The sequence below is a fragment of the Ranitomeya variabilis genome, chromosome 1 (assembly GCF_051348905.1).
Source record: "Ranitomeya variabilis isolate aRanVar5 chromosome 1, aRanVar5.hap1, whole genome shotgun sequence".
Taxonomy (NCBI): Eukaryota; Metazoa; Chordata; class Amphibia; order Anura; family Dendrobatidae; genus Ranitomeya; species Ranitomeya variabilis.
Genome location: NC_135232.1, coordinates 408254815 through 408275477, shown reverse-complemented (window position 1 = coordinate 408275477; position 20663 = coordinate 408254815). Strand labels below are relative to the sequence as shown.

The 20663-nt window shown below is 41.7% G+C and overlaps 1 protein-coding gene across 26 annotated transcripts in view; it reads left to right on the top strand.

Moving 5' to 3' along the window:
• PTPRD (protein tyrosine phosphatase receptor type D) overlaps window positions 1–20247 on the top strand; it is a 2959440-nt gene extending 2939193 nt beyond the window's left edge. For all 26 annotated transcript variants that reach the window (XM_077249189.1, XM_077249205.1, XM_077249204.1 and 23 more), the window contains 5 exons: window positions 4908–5034; window positions 9980–10105; window positions 16043–16197; window positions 17522–17657; window positions 19567–20247. In XM_077249189.1, coding sequence (XP_077105304.1) covers window positions 4908–5034; window positions 9980–10105; window positions 16043–16197; window positions 17522–17657; window positions 19567–19635 — 613 coding nt within the window. In that variant the 3' untranslated portion in view covers window positions 19636–20247. The remainder of the gene's footprint in view (window positions 1–4907; window positions 5035–9979; window positions 10106–16042; window positions 16198–17521; window positions 17658–19566) is intronic.
• The last annotated feature ends 416 nt before the right edge of the window (window positions 20248–20663 follow it).

Genomic DNA, 20663 nt, shown 5'->3' with positions numbered 1-20663 from the left:
CTACACTTGTAAGTATTTTTTTTTTTACTTTGTAACATTGCACCTGGGGGGACATCATGCTATAGTGTCTGCTGTGTCATATCAGTGATCACACAGGCACTGAAGGAGGCTTGCCGGCGCCTACTCTGAGCAGGCGCTTGTAAGCCACCTTCCTGCAGGACCCGGAAGGCTCCCCACGGCCATTTTGGATCCGGGCCTGCAGGGAGGAGGAGGTAGGAGACCCTCGGAGCAACGCGATCACATCGCGTTGCTCCGAGGGTCTCAGGGAAGCACGCTGGGAGCCTCCACGCAGGGATGCTTTCCTGTGCTGCTGGAACACTGCGATCATGTTTGATCGCAGTGTTCCAGGGGTTAATGTGCCAGGATCGGCCCGTGACCGCTCCTGGCACATAGTGCCGGATGTCAGCTGCGATAGTCAGCTGACACCCGGCCCCGATCGGCCGCGCTTCCCCCGTGAGCGCAGCTGATCGGTGATGACGTACTATCCCGTCGGTGGTCATACGGGCCCATATCACCTCGACGGGATAGTACGTCAGATGTCAGAAAGGGGTTAAAATTACAGACTGTTCATGTCTTTGACAGTGGGCAAACTTACAAAATCAGCAAAGGGATCAAATACTTATTTCCCCCACTGTATATATATATATTAGATGGTGAATTTTATATGGGGGGGGGAGGGTTACCATTTTTGTGACCTTTTAGTTATTTCTTTGTGAAATTGTCTTTACTCTCTTATATTTTATTATTATTTTTCTGAGTTTTCTAATGATATTTCTCACACTGCTGGTCTTGGGAATAAAAAAACATCCTATAATTTTATAATTGTAATTAAGAGTTTCTGAAAGATAAGGCTTTAATAATAACTTGAATAAAAAAAATTCCCTCTCACAATTTAAAGATGCTTAACATAGTTTTTTAGATCTGGACTTGGTTAATATGATTGATGTGGTGACAGCCATTAATCCTCTGACATTTCTCAAATAAGTAGTTTATTAAGTGTTTTATTTCACATGAATTAAATCTGGAGAGAACTCCCATTCCAGGCAGTAATGGATAATGAGCACATTCATATAAATCATTGTTTTAACAATGTAATAAATGGAAATAATTTTATATGTGCAGTTGTCTATAAATCTTGCTTGATATTTTCCTTAGATTTTGTGTTTAATATTTTTTCTAAAATGGATATATTCACTTGCTATTTGAACTCAAAGCAGCTTTTTCTGATTTGCTTCTTTTTTTCTGTCTGAATTTCAACAAAATCTCTTAAAGATTGAACCCCCGTTGATTCTCACCTATAGAAAACCCATCAAGTCAAAGTCTAAGGCTGTGTGCTCACGTTGCTGATTTTTCGTGTTTTTTTCATGTTTTTTCCCGATAAAAACGCTATAAAACCGCAAAAAACAGCATACAATATGCATCCCATCATTTAGAATGAATTCCGCATGTTTTGTGCACATGATGCATTTTTTTCCGCGAAAAAAGCGCATCGCGGTAAAAAACGCAGCATGTAAATTAATTTTGCGGTTTTTTTGCGGATTTCCCACTATAAAATGCATTGGGAAATGTCCGGAAAAAAACGCATCAAAAACGCACCAAAAACACGGCAAAAACACTCAAAAAATGCATGCAGATTTCTTGCAGAAAATTTCAGGTTTTTCTCAGGAATTTTCTGCAAGAATTCCTGAACGTGTGCACATAGCCTAAAGGTGCCACGCTCCAGAGATAACTGCTCTCTCTTCTATCCGGCCCTTCTATCTGGCTCAGCTAAGCATGAATGTGTTCTCTATGGGTAGAACAGAATAAGCAAGCAGACGAGGTCATTGAGCAGATGACTACCAACCTGGAGAGCAAAAGGACTGGTTATTTATATTCAAACCACCCGGTCCTTATCTTCTCCAAAACATCTGTCTGGGGGAAAGTTGAAAGTCCTACATATACATTAGAATTAGATGGTCAGGTCAAACAATCCCACCAAAATCGTCAAGTTTGGCCATATTGAATCTAATATCTAGTGTTTTTTTGTTACTGTACATATGCTGTACATGCTTTTGGCCTTGCCCTTCATTGTATATGTGAGACTTGTATTGGAGTGTTACCTATGTAATATACAGCATATATTTAGATAAGGCATATTAGCGTCTACTACCGTTTTGACACCAAGTACTAAACACTATTTGTTTAATCTCAAGCACACTTTAGTTAGATCCTCTCCCACAGTTGGTATCACATTGTACATGTTTTATCATAATGCAGTCTATAAATATATGTCCTAGGTCAACTTTGTGGACACTTTAAAAAACTTTTTGATTGACCTCTTTTTTAATAGACTTTTGATTGTATTGTTTACTGCACATTGCCTAGGTTATCAGTGACCAGTGTATATGGTGGTTGGTCTCCTAGGCAAAGAGTACAGCACTTACAAGCTCTTTGCTATGGAGCTTGCAAGCACCGCTCTAAAGTTGGCCAGATTTCTGCACTCCTCTGTTTCTGGAGAGGCAAAGGTGCTTCTTTTTGCAGCATAGGAGAGGACACAATTCTGGAAATGAGTGCTCCTGGTTTGCAATCATGAGATTCCACCTTTAATCCGTAATGTTGCATAAAATTATGGGATATACAAATGCAAGTTCTATAATGGCCTCTTATTTCTCATCAAGTTTGGTAACCATTTTGACATTTTTTGGTCGTTAGGAGAGTGAAAGTTTTATTTTTTTGCATTTTCTGGTCCAAACTACATAGGGTTTTCACTTTTCCTTTGCCATAGCTGTATGAGAACAAAGTGTACTAAAATGGCAACAGGGAGGGGGGCAGGAATGGCTACTATTGGCTCCCATTACATATTAGCCCCCTCTCTCCTTTGAGATTAGGTTCCAGGAAAGCTCATAGGATGACAGAGGTAGACACATACCGCTATGTAATGACTTAGATAATGTCACTTTTGGCCATGGCAGATTAGTTAAAGGAAATCTGTCACCCCCGGGATGTATATGACCTATTAATATGGGCATACAGGTAATAGAAATGGTACACTAGTCCTACCTGTATGCCTCATATTAATGGTCTTGATCCTGAGAAATGTTATATTCTTTATTTATGTTAATGAATCCCTGCCCTCCTCTCCTCATTGTAATACTTACCCCCCTCCCATCAGCGTCAGTCATGGCCCTGGAATCCTGCACCTGAGGGAGTGCAGGGTTTAGGCACAGAATTCTGGGGCCATAACTGACGCTGATGGGAGGAGGGTAAGTATTACAATGAGGACAGGAGGCAGGGATTTCTTCCACGCACCGCATGCCACGGAGCCTGGAAGAAATCATTAGCATAAAGACTGAATATAACATTTGTCAGCAACAAGACCATTAATATGAGGCATACAGGTAGGACTAGTGTAAGATTTCTGCTTCCTGTATGCCCATATGAATAGGTCATATACGTCCCAGGGGTGACATATTCCATTTAAATAAACAGAATCAAAGTAAACAGTCACAGGGGGTAGTGAGCCACAGCCTGGCTCCAGTGGTGATCACTCAGACACAGCTCTTGTTTTACACCCATCACCATGACATCGTATTATATATGTCCACAGTAATGACCGGCTTACCTTGAAGGAAAGCAGTTTATTGAATATAATATACAAAAACCAGAAAGATTTTATTAATCAAATAGTGCAAATATAAGGCTTAGTTTCATTTTCTGGACTAACGAACAATTGCACTCATAAACTTGCCCAAGATTTAAGCTTTAAGTGATAATACCAGAAAAGTCAACATAGGATTCCTGTTTAAGGCTGTGTGCACATGTTCAGAAATTTTCATGTTTTTTCGCTATAAAAACGCATACATATGCATCCCATCATTTATAATGGATTCCGCAATTTTTGTGCATATGTTGCGTTTTTTCTGCAAAAAAAATGCATCGCGGTAAAAAACGCAGTATGTTCATTAATTTTTCCGGATTATTTGTGGATTTCTCACTTTTTTATTGCATTGGGAACCTCTGGAAAAAAATGCGAAAAATGAGCAAAAAAAAATCTCAAAAAACGCATGCGGATTTATTGCAGAAAAGAAATGTCCGGTTTTGTTCAGGGACAAATGTGTGCACATAGCCTAACAAATTTGTAACAGAAAGCTAAGAAAGTTACCAGAATAAACACAAAAGATAAGTGCATTCAAAGAAAGAATGTCTAGTCTCATTAATGTTAAAATACACTGGAATATATTACTTTAATGTCAAATTAAATGTAGAAAAATAGAAATATTACAATAGAAACATATTGTTATGATCAAGAATTTTTTATTTTTTTTAATTATTTTAATAATATTAATAATTTTTTTAATGTATTAATGTTTCCTACATGTGTCCCCTATATGTCCTTCTTTTAGTCCTGTTATTAAGATTTACAAATACTGATTTTATCTTCGTCTTACAAAACCAAAGTCACTATAGAACTCTGTGTTTGATGTCATAGATCCATGTATCGGTATTGGGAGTTATTCCAAGTAAAATCACTATAAAAGCCTATGATTGATTTCATAGATCCATGGGTGGGTATTGGGTGTTACTCCAACTAAGGTCACTATAAAAATGATTTATGATTGATATCATAGATCCATGGATGAGTTATTGGGCATTACTCCAACTGAAGTCGCTATAGAGCCTGATAGTGATTTATGATTGATTTCATAGATCTGTGGATGGGCTATTGGGTGTTTCTCCATTCATAAAGATCCTGACATGCAATCATTTTACTACCATGTGAAATTGGTTCACTTGCCTCCACTGTATGTTTAGCTGTTTGTCCTGGCCTATGTAGCATACATTCTGTAGATAAGCAAGCATTTAATATACAGTGTAGCTATATGTCTTAGGTGTAACAGCATTATGTTCTCTTTTTTTCTATTAAACAGACAGCAAAAAGCCTATATTGCAACTCAAGGTCCCTTGGCAGAGACAACAGAAGATTTCTGGAGGATGCTATGGGAACATAACTCTACAATTGTGGTCATGCTCACAAAACTTAGAGAGATGGGCAGAGTAAGTATCTAGTTTTATTGTCACGTCAGAGGCGTAGCTAGGGTTTTGGTTCGGGGGGGCGAAGCTTCTGAGTGGGCCCTTAACCAGGTAACTTTGATTACAACTCAGTGATGCGCCCTAATACTGGAGGAGAACCTCAGCAGATGACCGCTCTATTACTGAAGATAATCTCTATATAACGACCAACATGGATATTACCAACATATGGTCAGTGGTAGATACCAGCCCTACAGAACATATAAGAGATCACAGCACAGTTACAGATAATGTCTTACCGCTGACGATCTTTATGATGGAGTCGTCACTTTTCCCGTCTTTTCCATCTGGCCCAGACCGACATGACAACTTCTTCCAGCCATGGCTCGGCTGCAGAGAATACAACAAAGACACGTTTCGCTTCTCACATTCCAGCCCCATCACCATCTATTCCCAACCTGCACAAACTCCTCCTGATACCCCAATACTCAGCGCTGCTGCCGTATGTGTCCCTATTACTGCACCTGATACCTCAATACTGAGCCGCTGCTGCCGTATGTGTCCCTATTAGTGCACCTGATACCTCAATACTGAGCCACTGCTGCCATATGTGTCCCTATTACTGCACCTGATACCCCAATACTGAGCCAGTGCTGCCGTATGTGTCCCTATTACTGCACCCGATACCTCAATACTGAGCTGCCGTATGTGTCCTTATTACTGCACCTGATGCCCCAATACTGAGCCGCTGCTGCCGTATGTGTCCCTATTACTGCACCTGATACCTCAATACTGAGCCGCAGCTGCCGTATGTGTCCCTATTACTGCACCTGATACCTCAATACTGAGCCGCTGCTGCTGTAAATGTCCCTATTAGTGCACCTGATACCTCAATACTGAGCTGCCGTATATGTCCCTATTACTGCACCTGATACCCCAATACTGAGTCGGTGCTGCCGTACTTGTCCCTATTACTGCACCTGCTACCCCAATACTGAGCCGCTGCTGCCATATGTGACCCTTTTACTGCCCCTGATACCCCAATACTGAGCCGCTGCTGCCGTATGTGTCCATATTACTGCCCCTGCTGTGTGGTTCTCTGTGCCCTCTAAATTCTAAGGCAATATAATATAGCAATGCCAGGTGCAAGTGCCCTAGAAAACAGAGCCCATATTTTGCCCCCTAGAAAGTAATATTGTCCTGTGTGCCCCTTTGATAGTCACAGTAACCTGAGTTCCCCTATAACAATAAGTGCCCACTTTACATTTAATAATGTCCTGAGTTTCCCCCTGTACAGCTCCCCTATACATAGTATGATACTCTCTTATACACAGTATACTGAACCCTTAGTAGTCTCCAAACTGATGGCTTCAACACTGTAATCCCCACACTGTATGATGCCCCTCTAGATAGCCTCCATATAGTATAATGCACCAGATCGTCCTCAATATAGTATAATGCACTAGATAGGCCTCAATATAGTATAATGTACCAAATAGTCCTCAATATAGTGTAATGTACCAGATAGTCCTCAATATAGTATAATGTACCAGATAGTCCTCAATATTGTATAATGCACCCCCAATAGGCAGACCCTGTAGTATAAGGTAGCACCCACAGGCATACCCTGTAGTATAAAGCAGCACCCCTATAGGCAGACCCTGTAATATAAGACAGCACCCCTATAGGCAGACCCTGTACTATAAGGCAGCACCCCTATAGGCAGACCCTGTAGTATAAGACAGCACCCCCATAGGCAGACCCTGTACTATAAAGGCAGCAACCCTACAGGCAGACCTTGTAGTCTAAGGCAGCACCTCCATAGGCAGACCCTGTAGTATAAGGCAGCACCCCCATAGGCAGAACCTGTAGTATAAGGCAAACCCCCATAGGCAGACCCTGTAGTATAATGCAGGCCCCCCAAAGGCAGACCCTGTAGTATAAGGCAGACCCCCATAGGCAGACCCTGTAGTATAAGGCAGACCGCCCTATAGGCAGACCCTGTAGCATTAGGTGGACCCCCCATAGGCAGACCCTGTAGCATTAGGCGGACCCCCCATAGGCAGACCCTGTAGTATTAGGCAGACCCCCATAGGCAGACCCTGTAGTATAAGGCAGACCACCCCATAGGCAGACCCTGTAGTATTAGGCAGACCCCCCATAGGCAGACCCTGTAGTATAAGGCAGACCCCCCACAGGCAGACCCTATAGTATAAGGCAGACCCCCCCATAGGCAGACCCTGTAGTATTAGGCAGACCCTGTAGTATTAGGCAGACCGCCCCTCATAGGCAGACCCTGTAGTATTAGGCAGACCCCCTCTCATAGGCAGACCCCCCATAGGCAGACTCTGTAGTATTAGGCAGACCCCCTCCCATAGGCAGACCCTTTAGTATTAGGCAGACCCCCCATAAGCAGACCCTTTAGTATTAGGCAGACCCCCTCTCATAGGCAGACCCTGTAGTATTAGGCAGACCCCCCATAGGCAGACCCTGTAGTATTAGGCAGACCCCCCCATAGGCAGAGCCTGTAGTATTAGGCAGACCCCCCATAGGCAGACCCTGTAGTATTAGGCAGACCCCCCCATAGGCAGATTGTGCACTATAAGGCAGCACCCCTTAAAAAAATACTCACCTCTTCCTGGTTCCTGCGCTGCTTTGAGCTCCCGCTCGCCTCGGCGCCGGGCTGTGACTCATTGCATCCCGTCAGCGTCGCCGGCGTCAAACGCTAACGGGGATGATGGGGGAAGGAGTGCAGCTCTCCTTCCCTCATCATTGCGGTCAGCTGTATCGGCTAAATGCTGATATAGCTGACCCTGCGATCACAGGTGGGGGGCCCACTGCTGGCACCGGGGCCCCCCTGCCTGCTGAGGGTCCCCATAGTGGCCGGGCAGCAGAGCAGGGAGATCGATTCTCCCTGCTCTGCCGCAGAAGGTAACTATCGGCGCTCTGCGTGCGCCGATTCAGTTACAGTAGCTTAGCTCCAGGTGGGCCACCTCTGAGCACCGGGCCTGGGGCGCCCGCACCCTCTGCCCCCCCGGTAGCTATGCTACTGTGTCACGTATTCATAGTTTCTTGAGTAAAAGTTGTATATGTTACTATAAAGGGTGTTTGTTAGTGGTCTAAACTTACTGATGTAAGTAGATGACAAATTGAGGAACTCTACCCTGACTATTGTTTCAACAGGACTTTGCTTAAAGGAGTGTACTCATGTTGTTTTTTCAGGGGCCCAAACCTCACCTACTTCACAAATTACTGATTGCCAGGGGAAGTGGTTGGTGCGCTCATGAAGATTCGCAGTTTGTACCAGCACAATGGCCTTGTCGCCACTAGTCCGAATTGAGCACTCTCTCATGTTTCTGGCAAAGGCAGTTTTGCCTCTGCAGGATGAGAGAAGCTGGTGAGATCCAGTTATCCGGACAGCTCCAGAGTGGCATGAGCAGGCTGTGAAGTATTGAGCCTGCTTCCACCATACGCTCCTTATTTGGGAAACCAGCCACTCTGGGACCTCAGGGTGGCCTGTAAGCTTGGCAAGCTGCTGTGCTGTGTAAAATTAAAAATCTTTCTATTCTTGTGTTATAAGTACTTTACAATTTTACCCCTTTAAGAACTTGACAACCGCTTTAATTTTAAAAACTGAACATGTATGCAGGATATATAGCTCTATGATTTATGTTATACTACCCACTGTATAATAGTAATTATAATCTTAGAACCTGTACATTATGTGCTGTGATAGAGCGGCTCACTCGGCTGCTCAGAGAGGTAGACACAGAAACGTTTTCCATTTGACTCTCCCACTGGTTTGTTAGAAAAGTACTGCATAAACCAGTGCAGAGTTAAGCAACAGAAACGCAGCCATTTTGGCATAACTAGAAAACAAAAGGAATAATGTAGAACTGTGTGGCTTTGGGAATCTGCCCGCTCAGGTAAAAACAGCAAGGTTCATCTCACTTTACCACAAACACAGCTCTGGAGATCTCATCTCCAGAGACACTGCACATTGAGTGAGTCAGAAGGCTGCATATTTACCTGATGGATCACACCCTGGGGTGGAGATATGGTATGCAGCCTCCCACCCACTCTTCACACAAAAACCCAGCCCTTAATGTGGCCCATTAACACCTCTCAGCACTCAGTGTTCTGGAGCATTTTCCTAGGTTTACATCACTGAAGCTGACATCCTCAGGAATACATATCTCCCCTCCAGTATTTTACCAGTGACCTAGTCATAGTACGCTATTATTGGGTACGTGAAAGATTCTGATTAATTTTGGCTACACTAACACATTCAATTATTGGTCATGAAATAACCATTCTGAAGCATCTTCTCTTATGACTCTGCATGTACTGTTCCTCTCTCTCAGAAATGTGTACTTAAATTGACAATTGGGTGTTACCACTTAGGGGTGTGTCAGTGTAATAAATATAATAAATAATCTGCTTTGGTCCAATCAGTGGCCACGTTGCCAGACTGTGTAGGGACACAACCCTTTGTCAAGGCAAATGCTATGCTTTTTCTTAAGTGCGTTCAGGGGTTCCTGCTTGAATTTTGCGAAAAATCCCAATCAGATGAACCCTCAATGGAACCATAGAATTTAATGACACAAATGGAGTGTGAATGTGTTTTTTTCTGAAAGTTTCCATTATTTTAGACGGGTACAGGAATGTAGCAGATTACCACTTTGGGGGTTCATCTGAATCTTTTTTAAGGGAAATTCAGGCGGAACCACAGAACACACTGCAGAAACGCAGTGTGAACCCAGCCTAAAACCTAGTTTTAGATTTAATCATAAATATTGAGTAGGAATAGCAGAAGAATAGCATAACCATTGTGACTCTGTGGGAAACAGGCGTCTGCTTCTACTACTACAATACACATGTTTGGCATGGTGACTGAGGTTAAAGAAAAATGTGCCCAATTGTTTATTTGGCTTTTCTAGTTTAATTATTTTTCCCTTTTTTTTATTAGGAAAAATGTCATCAATACTGGCCGGCTGAACGTTCTGCCAGATATCAGTACTTTGTAGTGGATCCAATGGCTGAATATAACATGCCACAATATATCCTACGGGAATTTAAAGTAACAGATGCTCGGGTGAGATACCCTTTATACTGCTTTATGGAGATAAGTGCTGCTAATCATCTCTATTAATTAATAGTCACTGGGAATAATATGTACTCGTATAATTGTTATATTTATTGCACTCATAAGTTGGAAAGAATATTCCTTGTCTAAAATTTCACGTTTTATATCCTATGACCTTATTAAGTTGAATCGTCTGTTCCCTGCATTGTAGTGAAGATGAAGACTACAATTATTTATTTTAGCTTTTTCTTACATTTATGGCATTTTTGTGGATAAATCTTTCTGTTTGTGTAATGAAGTTTTATAACATTCTAGTGCAGCGCCCCAGAGTCCTGGTCATTGCAGTACCGTGGCTCCGCCACTAAGGGGAGCTATGGTACGTCTGATGGCACTGAAGGAGTTCATCTGATCAGGTATCACAGACACCAATACATTTCACAGTCGGGCCCCCGGGGGGAGCTAAGGGTTCTATTCACTAGTCCACTCCCCACCATAGTGGGTAAACTGGGGGTCAGGCAGGAAGTTAGATCAGAAAGCTGACTGGGTTGGAACCAGGCAACACCTTGTGGCAGAGGGTGTTGTGGGGGAAGATACAGTAGGGTCTCTGTCAGGGGTGGGATCCTGACAGAGGCTTGGCAACTTGAACGAACGTAACGGGACCGCGCCTGCTCCGGGTAGCGGCGGTGCCCAAGGAAGGATTAGAAGCGAGATAGATTGTGCTGAGTGAGAAACGAGATCACGCAAAGGAGAAATACCAGTAGGAGTCGTGCTGTAAGACCGAAGCAACATCCTGCTGAGGCGCACTACCGGTGGCCGGAACGCCGAGGGAGTATCATAACATTCAGCTTCAAGCAATACTCCAAACAGCGGCAGGACAGTCAGTCTAAGGCGGGCTGTCTAACTTATATCACCTATGCAGTCTTGGGGGGCAACCTGTGGAGAGGGGCGACTCTAGGGTCCCGGAAGAGCTCCGAGCCTACCCGTCAAACGGGTGCCGTTCCAACCAGAACATCAGGGAGGGACGGAGGATTAGCAGAACATCATCTAATCGAGTTGTGAGGGAACTTAAGAAACAGACACAACAGTTGTGGGGGACTTTCCGTAAGCACAGCAGGGAAGGACCACAACACATAGCACTAGAAGGAAGGCACCGATTTCCACCTGTGAAGAGAACTCTGGAGGTGCCATTGGACCGACCGGACTTGCGCAGCCTGGTGAACCGTGTTCCGGACTGAGGACCCAGAGATCTTCAGTAAAGAGGTAGAGACTGCAACCTGGTGTCCTCGTTATTTACTGCACCACAGCACCAACTACCACCATCCACATCTACATCCGTCTATTATTCACTGTGCGCCCCACGGCAGGGTCACGGACCGGGGCCTAACCACCGTGACAACCCCAGAGCAGAGGCTCACAGGCCCGGTACCGGGTACCCCTCGGCCCTGCGGCGGTGGGGGCGCTACACTAATATATTTTGTGTTAAAACACCTCTGATGAATGGAATTGTATGACAGTAGTAAAAGGGGGTCCTATTTTCTAGACACAATCCCTCTCTAGTACATGGGGCTGTGTCTAATCTTGTGACTTACCCCATTCAAGTAAAGTAACTCTTTCCATCCAAGCCTCTTATCTGTGTTCACAAGACTGTATTTTCAGGCGGAGTGCTGTCAGTGGAAAAATGCACTCAGACAAATGTTATTTAGTGGGGCAGTGTGAATTAGTTATAATTTTCGGGGACCGAATCTACGTGTGAAAACAAATTGCAGCCTGCACTAGTATCTTCTGTGATTTAGATGAGACTCACCCATTCCTATGGGTGTACAAAAAAAAACAGATGCCATCCGGAGCCACAGTAAAGCATCGGAGTGCTACGGATACATTTTTATTCTGTAACATAGGAAACTGATGATTAATAGCTGCTGCTGTAAAAAAAAGACGTCACATGGATGGCAAGTAAGAGAAAAAATTGCCCAGATTTTCTCAATGTAACTATGAATGATTTTATACATGCTGGTATGAACCTACCCTAAGGGCTAAATATATACGTTGGACAAATGCTATTCAGTTTTTTTTTTATCGGGCAGCCCTCGGACCCGTGTTATATATTGAGACAGTGCTGATGAACGATTTTTTTTACTGGCAGAATCTGAAAAAACTACTGCGATTTCACTCTAAAATCAGATGAGACTCATCTATTCATGTCCGTGGGTAAGAGAAAAAGATCGGACTCCACCAAGATGACATCCGAGTGCAGTTTGATGTCCGCGGACTCACACAATGGAGAAGATGGAGACATTTTGTTCTCCATCTTCTCCTCACAGTGTGCTATAGTTCTGCCATCTCAGAGAATCGGATCACACTGTGCTGATCAGAGTATAAGCAGAGTGTCATTAGCATAATGGCCCCGATTCTCTCTGATGAGAGACTCTACGGTCGTGTGACCACGGCCTAACAGTGTACATTGAAAACAATAAGCGATTAAACACCACCTATATTGGAAAGTGCTGTAACGTTTCCTGGTACAGTGAATATTTGTTAGCTTGCCTAAGACTAGAACTCTCCATGAATGTGTTATGCACTGTGGGAATGTCCAGCGGGAACCCTGTGATTTACATTTAGCTGCAGCGGAGTCTCCCACGTTATATTTCTGATTCCGGCTTTACCCGAGCCCTGCTTCATTCTCACAACAGCAGTCCTGTAGTTCTGGCTGATGTACAAGCGTCTCCATTAATAAGCATGGTCCAGGTTGTCCTCGTGTCAGATTTATTAGACTGAGTAACCTGCACCCTTGATTTTTCTGCCAGCAATGTTTTCATCGCAGGATCCGGATCCATGCCAACATCCAATCTGTCTACTACTAAATGGTATAAACTAAAAACATGATATCCATTTTTCTACCTAAAGTATCAACAGCCGTTGCGATAGGATAAGATTTTCCAGTACACGGAGATCCCCATGGTTCATGTAACAGTGCACAAATACTTGACAATACTGCCGGGACTCCACACAACTTCATTATCTTGGATCATTCTAAAAAAATTAGTTTTTTATGGTGCTTACTGTCATGCATTACATTTAGTTATTATGACTAATAAATTGACACACCTAGTAATGTAATAAGCTGCTTTTCTGTTCAATACATTTATTAAGTACACAAGTTTATGTGATCATAGGAGTCAACTAGTGATGAGCAAACGTACTGGGATAAAGTGCTATCCGAACATGCTCATGTGCTAACCGAGTGTCTTCGACATGCTCGAAAAATATGTTCCAGTCCCCGCGGCTGCATGTAGGGCGGCTCGGTTAGCACATGAGCATGCTCCGATAACACCCTATTCCAGCACGATCGCTCTTCACTAAAGTTGACAGATGAAATAACCATTTGCAAAACCATGACAGTATTAGTTTGTTACCTTTAGTTGTTTTTCAAAGATTTAAACGGTGAAAAAAACTATGTAAATATGTGAACCCTCCGATTTAGAACTCTGCATTTTTAGCTATATATAAATATATACTGTATATACAAACAACTCTGGCAAAAATTAAGAGACCTGAACCCTATTGAAAACCTCTGGAATGTAATCAAGAGGATGATGGATAGTCACAAGCCATCAAACACAGAAGAACTGCTTAAATTTTTGCGCCAGAAGCAGTGTGAAAGACTAGTGGAAAGCATGCCAAGACGCATGAAAGCTGTGATTAAAAATCATAGTTATTCCACAAAATACTGATTTCTGAACTCTTCCTGAGTTAAAACATTAGTATTGTTGTTTCGAAGTGATTATGAACTTGTTTTCTTTGCATTATTTGACGTCTTAAAGCACTAAGTTTTTTTAATTTTGACCATTTTTCTTTGTCAGAAAAAAAATACAACATTTATTGCTTGGAACTTCGGAGACATGTTGTCAGAAGTTTATAGAATAAAAGAACAATTTTACATTTTACCGTATATACTCGAGTATAAGCCGAGATTTTCAGTCCAAATTTTTGGGCTGAAAGTGCCCCTCTCGGCTTATACTCGAGTCACGGTCGGCGGTGGGGTCGGCGGGTGAGAGAGCGTGTCGCATACTCACCTAGTCCTGGTGCTCCCCCTGCCCGTCCCACGGTCTTCGGTGCCGCAGCTCTTCCCCTGTTCAGCGGTCACGTGGGACCGCTCATTAGAGAAATGAATATGGACTCCACTCCCATAGGGGTGGAGCCGCAAATTCATTCCTCTAATCAGCGGTAACGGTGACCGCTGACAGAGGAAGAGGCTGCGGCACCCGGAGACCAGCTGTCCGGGAGAAGGAGCCAGGGACGCTGGGAGCAGGTAAGTATGTCATAGTTACCTGTCCGCGTTCCACATGCCGGGCGCCGCACTGTCTTCGCGTCCTCTTGTTCTGACTGTTCAGGTCAGAGGGCGCGATGACGCATATAGTGTGCGCGCCGCCCTCTGCCTGAACAGTCAGTGCAGAGAGACGCCGGGACGGGACGCTGAGGAGCTGCGGGCAGCAAGAGAGGTGAGTATGTGTTTTTTTTTATTGCAGCAGCAGCAGCATTGTATATTGCACAGATTTATGTGGAGTATCTATGGGGCAACGGTGCAGAGCATTATATATATGGCACAGCTTTATGTGGAGCATCTATGGGGCCATAATCAAAGGTGCAGAGCATTATATATGGCACAGCTATCTATGGGCCATAATCAAAGGTGCAGGGCATTATATATGGCACAGCTATCTATGGGGCCATAATCAAAGGTGCAGAGCATTGTATATGGCACAGCTATCTATGGGGCCATAATCAAAGGTGCAGAGCATTGTATATGGCACAGCTATCTATGGGGCCATAATCAAAGGTGCAGGGCATTATATATGGCACAGCTATCTATGGGGCCATAATCAAAGGTGCAGAGCATTGTATATGGCACAGCTATCTATGGGGCCATAATCAAAGGTGCAGGGCATTATATATGGCACAGCTATCTATGGGGCCATAATCAAAGGTGCAGAGCATTGTATATGGCACAGCTATCTATGGGGCCATAATCAAAGGTGCAGAGCATGGTATATGGCACAGCTTTCTATGGGGCCATAATCAAAGGTGCAGAGCATTGTATATGGCACAGCTATCTATGGGGCCATAATCAAAGGTGCAGAGCATTGTATATGGCACAGCTATCTATGGGGCCATAATCAAAGGTGCAGAGCATTGTATATGGCACAGCTATCTATGGGGCCATAATCAAAGGTGCAGAGCATTGTATATGGCACAGCTATCTATGGGGCCATAATCAAAGGTGCAGAGCATTTTATATGGCACAGCTTTCTATGGAGCATCTATGGGGCCATAATCAAAGGTGCAGAGCATTGTATATGGCACAGCTTTCTATGGAGCATCTATGGGGCCATAATGAACTGTGCAGAGCATTATATATGGGGCAGCTTTATGTGGAGCGTCTATGGGGCTATACTGAACGGTGCAGAGCATTATATATGGCACAGCTTTATGTGGAGCATCTATGGGGCCATAATGAACAGTGCAGAGCATTATATATGGCACAGCTTTATGTGGAGCATCTATGGGGCCATAATGAACAGTATGGAGCATCTATTTTTAATTTTGAAATTCACCGGTAGCTGCTGCATTTTCCACCCTAGGCTTATACTCGAGTCAATACGTTTTCCCAGTTTTTTGTGGCAAAATTAGGGGGGTCGGCTTATACTCGGGTCGGCTTATACTCGAGTATATACGGTACTCAAAAATATACCTATAAAGAGAAAAATCAGACAAACTGAACATTGTGCAGTTCTCTCTTAATTTTTGCCAGAGCTGTATATAGATAGATATTTATATATATATACATATGGAACAATGTATAGTACGGTTTAATTTTAATTTTTACTTTTAATTTTTCAGATGTAGAATAGCATCTAAAATAACATACATTACTGTATCTCTTGATAGGATGGCCAATCACGGACTGTCAGACAGTTTCAGTTTACTGACTGGCCAGAACAAGGGGTGCCAAAGTCTGGAGAAGGATTTATTGACTTCATAGGACAAGTACATAAAACAAAAGAACAATTTGGACAGGATGGCCCAATATCTGTTCATTGCAGGTAATTCTCCCATTTTCACTCAATATTTTTGACGTTAATTTCATTTTTTCATTTAAAAAAAAAAAAAACTTTTCTGCAAAAGTTCTATGCAATCCATCAAGGCCTCTTCATTCTATTCAAGGATGTTATCTTTTCACTGTGACATATAGAGGTCAAAAATCAAGTGAAGGTCACAAGCTAATCATTGGAGTAGATTGTTTTTTTGGATGAAAAGGCCGTTTGTTCAGTAGTAATCATTTGGCCAGATATGAGCCTGGAATATACTACTTTGATATAAGGACTTTTTTATACTTGTGAAATGACATATTAGGTATTTATCTGTTTGTTTCATAGTTTTATAAGTACAATAAGTCATAAATTTTATACGATTGTGATCACTGTCATTCTATTTATTGAAAATATCAACAACTTTTTGTCCTTGTGGTCAGAATATACAATATAGTGGACCATCACTTCAATGATATAGTTACAAGGAATCGAATGGGCCATTGAAGTTGCAGCACTTGATTATGGTCTATCAATCAACTTAAAGAACTCCGTTAACTTACAGGAGCAGTTATAGATTTTTGTACGTCCCTTTCCATGTTTCGCCATGATAGCAACTTCGAAATTTCTTCTTTACTCTGTGTAATTTTGGAAACTCGGAAATGCAATCCTGTTTTCAGATTAACCCATCATGGCAGTCTTGAATACATCTATCATGTATAATAATGTTGTAAGCTCATTGCTTGCTAATCAACCAGTATTTCATCACTGGCCTCTCTGTACAAATTGGCCTTGCACATTATGCAAAAATTTTACAGTTGACGGTATTTAGTTTAGAAAAAGAATAAATATTCATGCTTGATATTTTTTCAAAGCTTTTATTTTAAATCCATTAGCACAGTAACATGCTGGATATTCTCCTAAGTAACAGGTGCATCATTAATATGCGCAAATTAAAGTCATTGCATGCGGTTTGCACATTAGGGGTACCCAGCTTCACACAGTTTTCTTCCCCATTTGAAGATGTTTGGAAATAGTTACCTAAGCTCTAAACTAATGATGAAATGGCACCTAATATAAATAAATAATATTCCATGATACAGAACTAATAAGTTTTCACTTTTTCTGTACTGTGTATACTAAGATTTGCACAAAAGATCATCTTTCTCGTCAGTACATCGTCATGACCTGTGCTGCCGAGAACAGTGTTAGCCTATCCAACTCATATAATGATAATCACAATTCTTGACATTATCAAACCTATAAAAAAAAATTTTAAACTACCTTTTATTTGCATTCATCATCAAACCCACTTATCAATCTTCTATTTTTATAATAGTGCTGGAGTTGGAAGAACCGGAGTATTCATTACGTTAAGTATTGTATTGGAAAGAATGAGATATGAGGGTGTTGTAGATATCTTCCAGACTGTCAAAATGTTGAGAACACAACGACCTGCTATGGTACAGACAGAGGTGAGTAGAATTATTAACAAGATGTCCAGTACTCAATAATAATAGTCCTTATGGTGCCATTTTTGTGTATGTGGCTAATTCTTAAAATTGTTATAGTAGTGGTGTTAACAGAATGTAAAACAGAAAAGTATAATTGCAAAGTATATCCAGTAATTCCATAGCTTATTCTTTATTATTGTGGACATTCAAAGGTAATGTAATATACTAATTTAATTCCTACCTCACTTTGCCTCATAGGATGGGATCCATTGCTGGTGCTGACATTTAATACATGGCTCATGCACAGAGCTGTAGTATAGACATATGCATTGAGAGCTACTATTATATTCCAATGGCATATAACTTTTAAATCATATAGACTGACTAATATTTATTTTGGGCAAATGTTTGCATTCATATGGAACCTATCAGGTTCCATGCCCTCCAACCCACTAAATTCCCTGCCTAACCAGCCCTGTATAATGTTTTTCACTTAAATACTTGTTTAAAAAAAGTATAAGTTCCACTTCTCTTATGCTAATTAGGCCTTTGACTAGTCGATGGGGCTTTTATTTCCTCAAATTAGGAAAGCAAGCCATGAGCCGGCGTCATCACCAGCTCCCTGCAAATCTCGTGCATGTGCTTGGCCCTGTTCGGCAGCGTCATTGAGCCTTTGAAGCTGGGTATATGCCTCCAAATTTCAGAAGCACATTGCGCATGACTGAAAGTCCAGAAGATGTATGTGAGCCGCCAGCTGCACTTTTGCAAGATTTACAGGGAGCTGGCAATGACACCGGCTCTTGCAAATTAGTGGCATGATAGCATGTGAGGAGGGCTGATTAGTCTGAGGAACCTAAAGCTCCATTGACTAGTGGAAGGCCTAATTAGCATAAGAAAAACTGAGTTTTTTTTAAGCATGGATGTAAGTGAATATCATTATAAACAGTTGGTTAGGCAGAGAATTTGGTAATACATATTTAAATGCTCCTGGTTTGGAGGGCACGAGGGACCTGACAGGTTCGCTTTAAATATATTTGTGAACATTATTAAACCACTAATTAGAAAAAAATAGATATTTGCAACTTGATAGCCAACAGCTTATATTTCTGTATATTTTCTAGCCAGAAATTTTGTTGCCACACATGCTTTACCTAAAGATATAGATAACACATATGCTATATAGCTGGATCATAACTTCAATTATATCCCTATTAAATTAAGTTATTCCCTACTTACAAGATAGGGGATACCATTCTAATTGGAAGGCATCCGACCTGAGTGGACCTGAGGTGCACATGATCGGCCCCCAATCCATATTTTGTCAACGAAATTGCTGAGTACAGCTCTTAGCTTTTTCCGGCAGTCCCATAGATATTCATAGGTGGTGGCTCGTATCATCAGTCTTGGAATCGCTGGAGGTCCCAGCAGCTGGACCTCCAACAATTGGCAAGTTATCCCCTTTGCTATGGATAAGAAATAACTTGAATTTTTAATGCAGGCCACTATGTGACCTCAGATCTCTAAATCCTGGAAGCATGAGCACTGCACCCTGTCAGGTTTTTACATTATTTGCATCCTTCCGGTCATACTCCAATTAGATGTGCCTGTCTTCTTTCAATACATGCAAATTGAGATAAGCCTAGTATGTATAGTCAGCACATTACCGCAGCAAATCACATACTTGTTGTCAAATGACCACCCGTTCTCACGAGCAATATCGGTCAATCTTGACAGTGTTCGGTGCACACGCTGTCAGAATTCAGGGGTCTGCAGCAATCACATAGAGCGACAACCCATTTAAAGATTTAGCTAGAATAATCGGGGGTTTTTTAGAGTGTAACTGAAAAATACATGGGTTTTGGGTTATACTTTGTACTTTTCATGTAAAGGTTATTTGATCACTTATAGTTATTTTCCATTTCTTTTTCAGGACCAGTATCAGTTCTGTTACCGAGCAGGGCTTGAATATTTGGGCAGCTTTGATCACTATGCAACGTAGAAGTTTTGGCCCATCCTGGAAAATTCCTGCAGGCCCTTCAAGATCCAGAGAGCCTCATCTGAGCCATACGGTGTGCTTGGGAAGTATTTCTTAACTCCTAGCTAAAGACCAATCACAGCAATTGGATAATTATTAAAAAAACATACAAACAAAAATTAATACAAAACAATTTTTTTTTTCTGGATGGACCAAGAATACACAGATAAATAATCTAACCTAGGCAAGTTATATCAATCCTGACTGGTGAGACCTCTGAAGGATTCATTTCACCAACCAACTTGTCTCAAGGAATAAGCTGGCAATGAAGGAACAATGTGAAATCCACAGAGAACCATTATCTTGTCTGAGACTGCATGAGTGTTCTACGATGAATCTTAGGAATACACAGCAGGATGTTTTCTACGTCGGCTTCCTAAGACAAATGCAATCTTTGCAGCGATATCGACCTTTCTCCATCAATGATCACGAAAACATGTTAGTGAAACGAATGAGTGGGAAGTGTCTAAAGAAAATCAAAGTCATTTATTTAGTTTTTTAGTATTGTAAAGATACTGCTGACCTGTGCTTCATTACTAACTGTGTAAACTTTATTTTCTTTTTTCTTTTTTTTTTTAACAAAAAGTTTATAAGGAAGTGAATAAAACATTGCATAACTGTTAATTTTTTCGATCAAGAATTGTATTTTTTTTAATGCGGTAGAACTGTTATATGTAATAATTCTCATTAGAAATAGTCAAGCATTGAACATTTTTGCACAAATTTGTGCAGCGCTGACATTTAACCATACCATAATTTTTATCATGTATTTCATTTACACTTTTTTTTGGCCATTCTTATATATATATATATATTTTTTTTTTGCATCAAGACAAGCTATTTTTTCATCTTGTTTGGAATCAACAGGGAGTTGCAAAGTATAAAGCTGCTGCAAGCATATATAAAAGTATATATAGATATACACCCACATATCTATCTGTTCTTCCGTTATTTTCATGATATTGATCAGTGGGAAGATATTTAAGACCCAT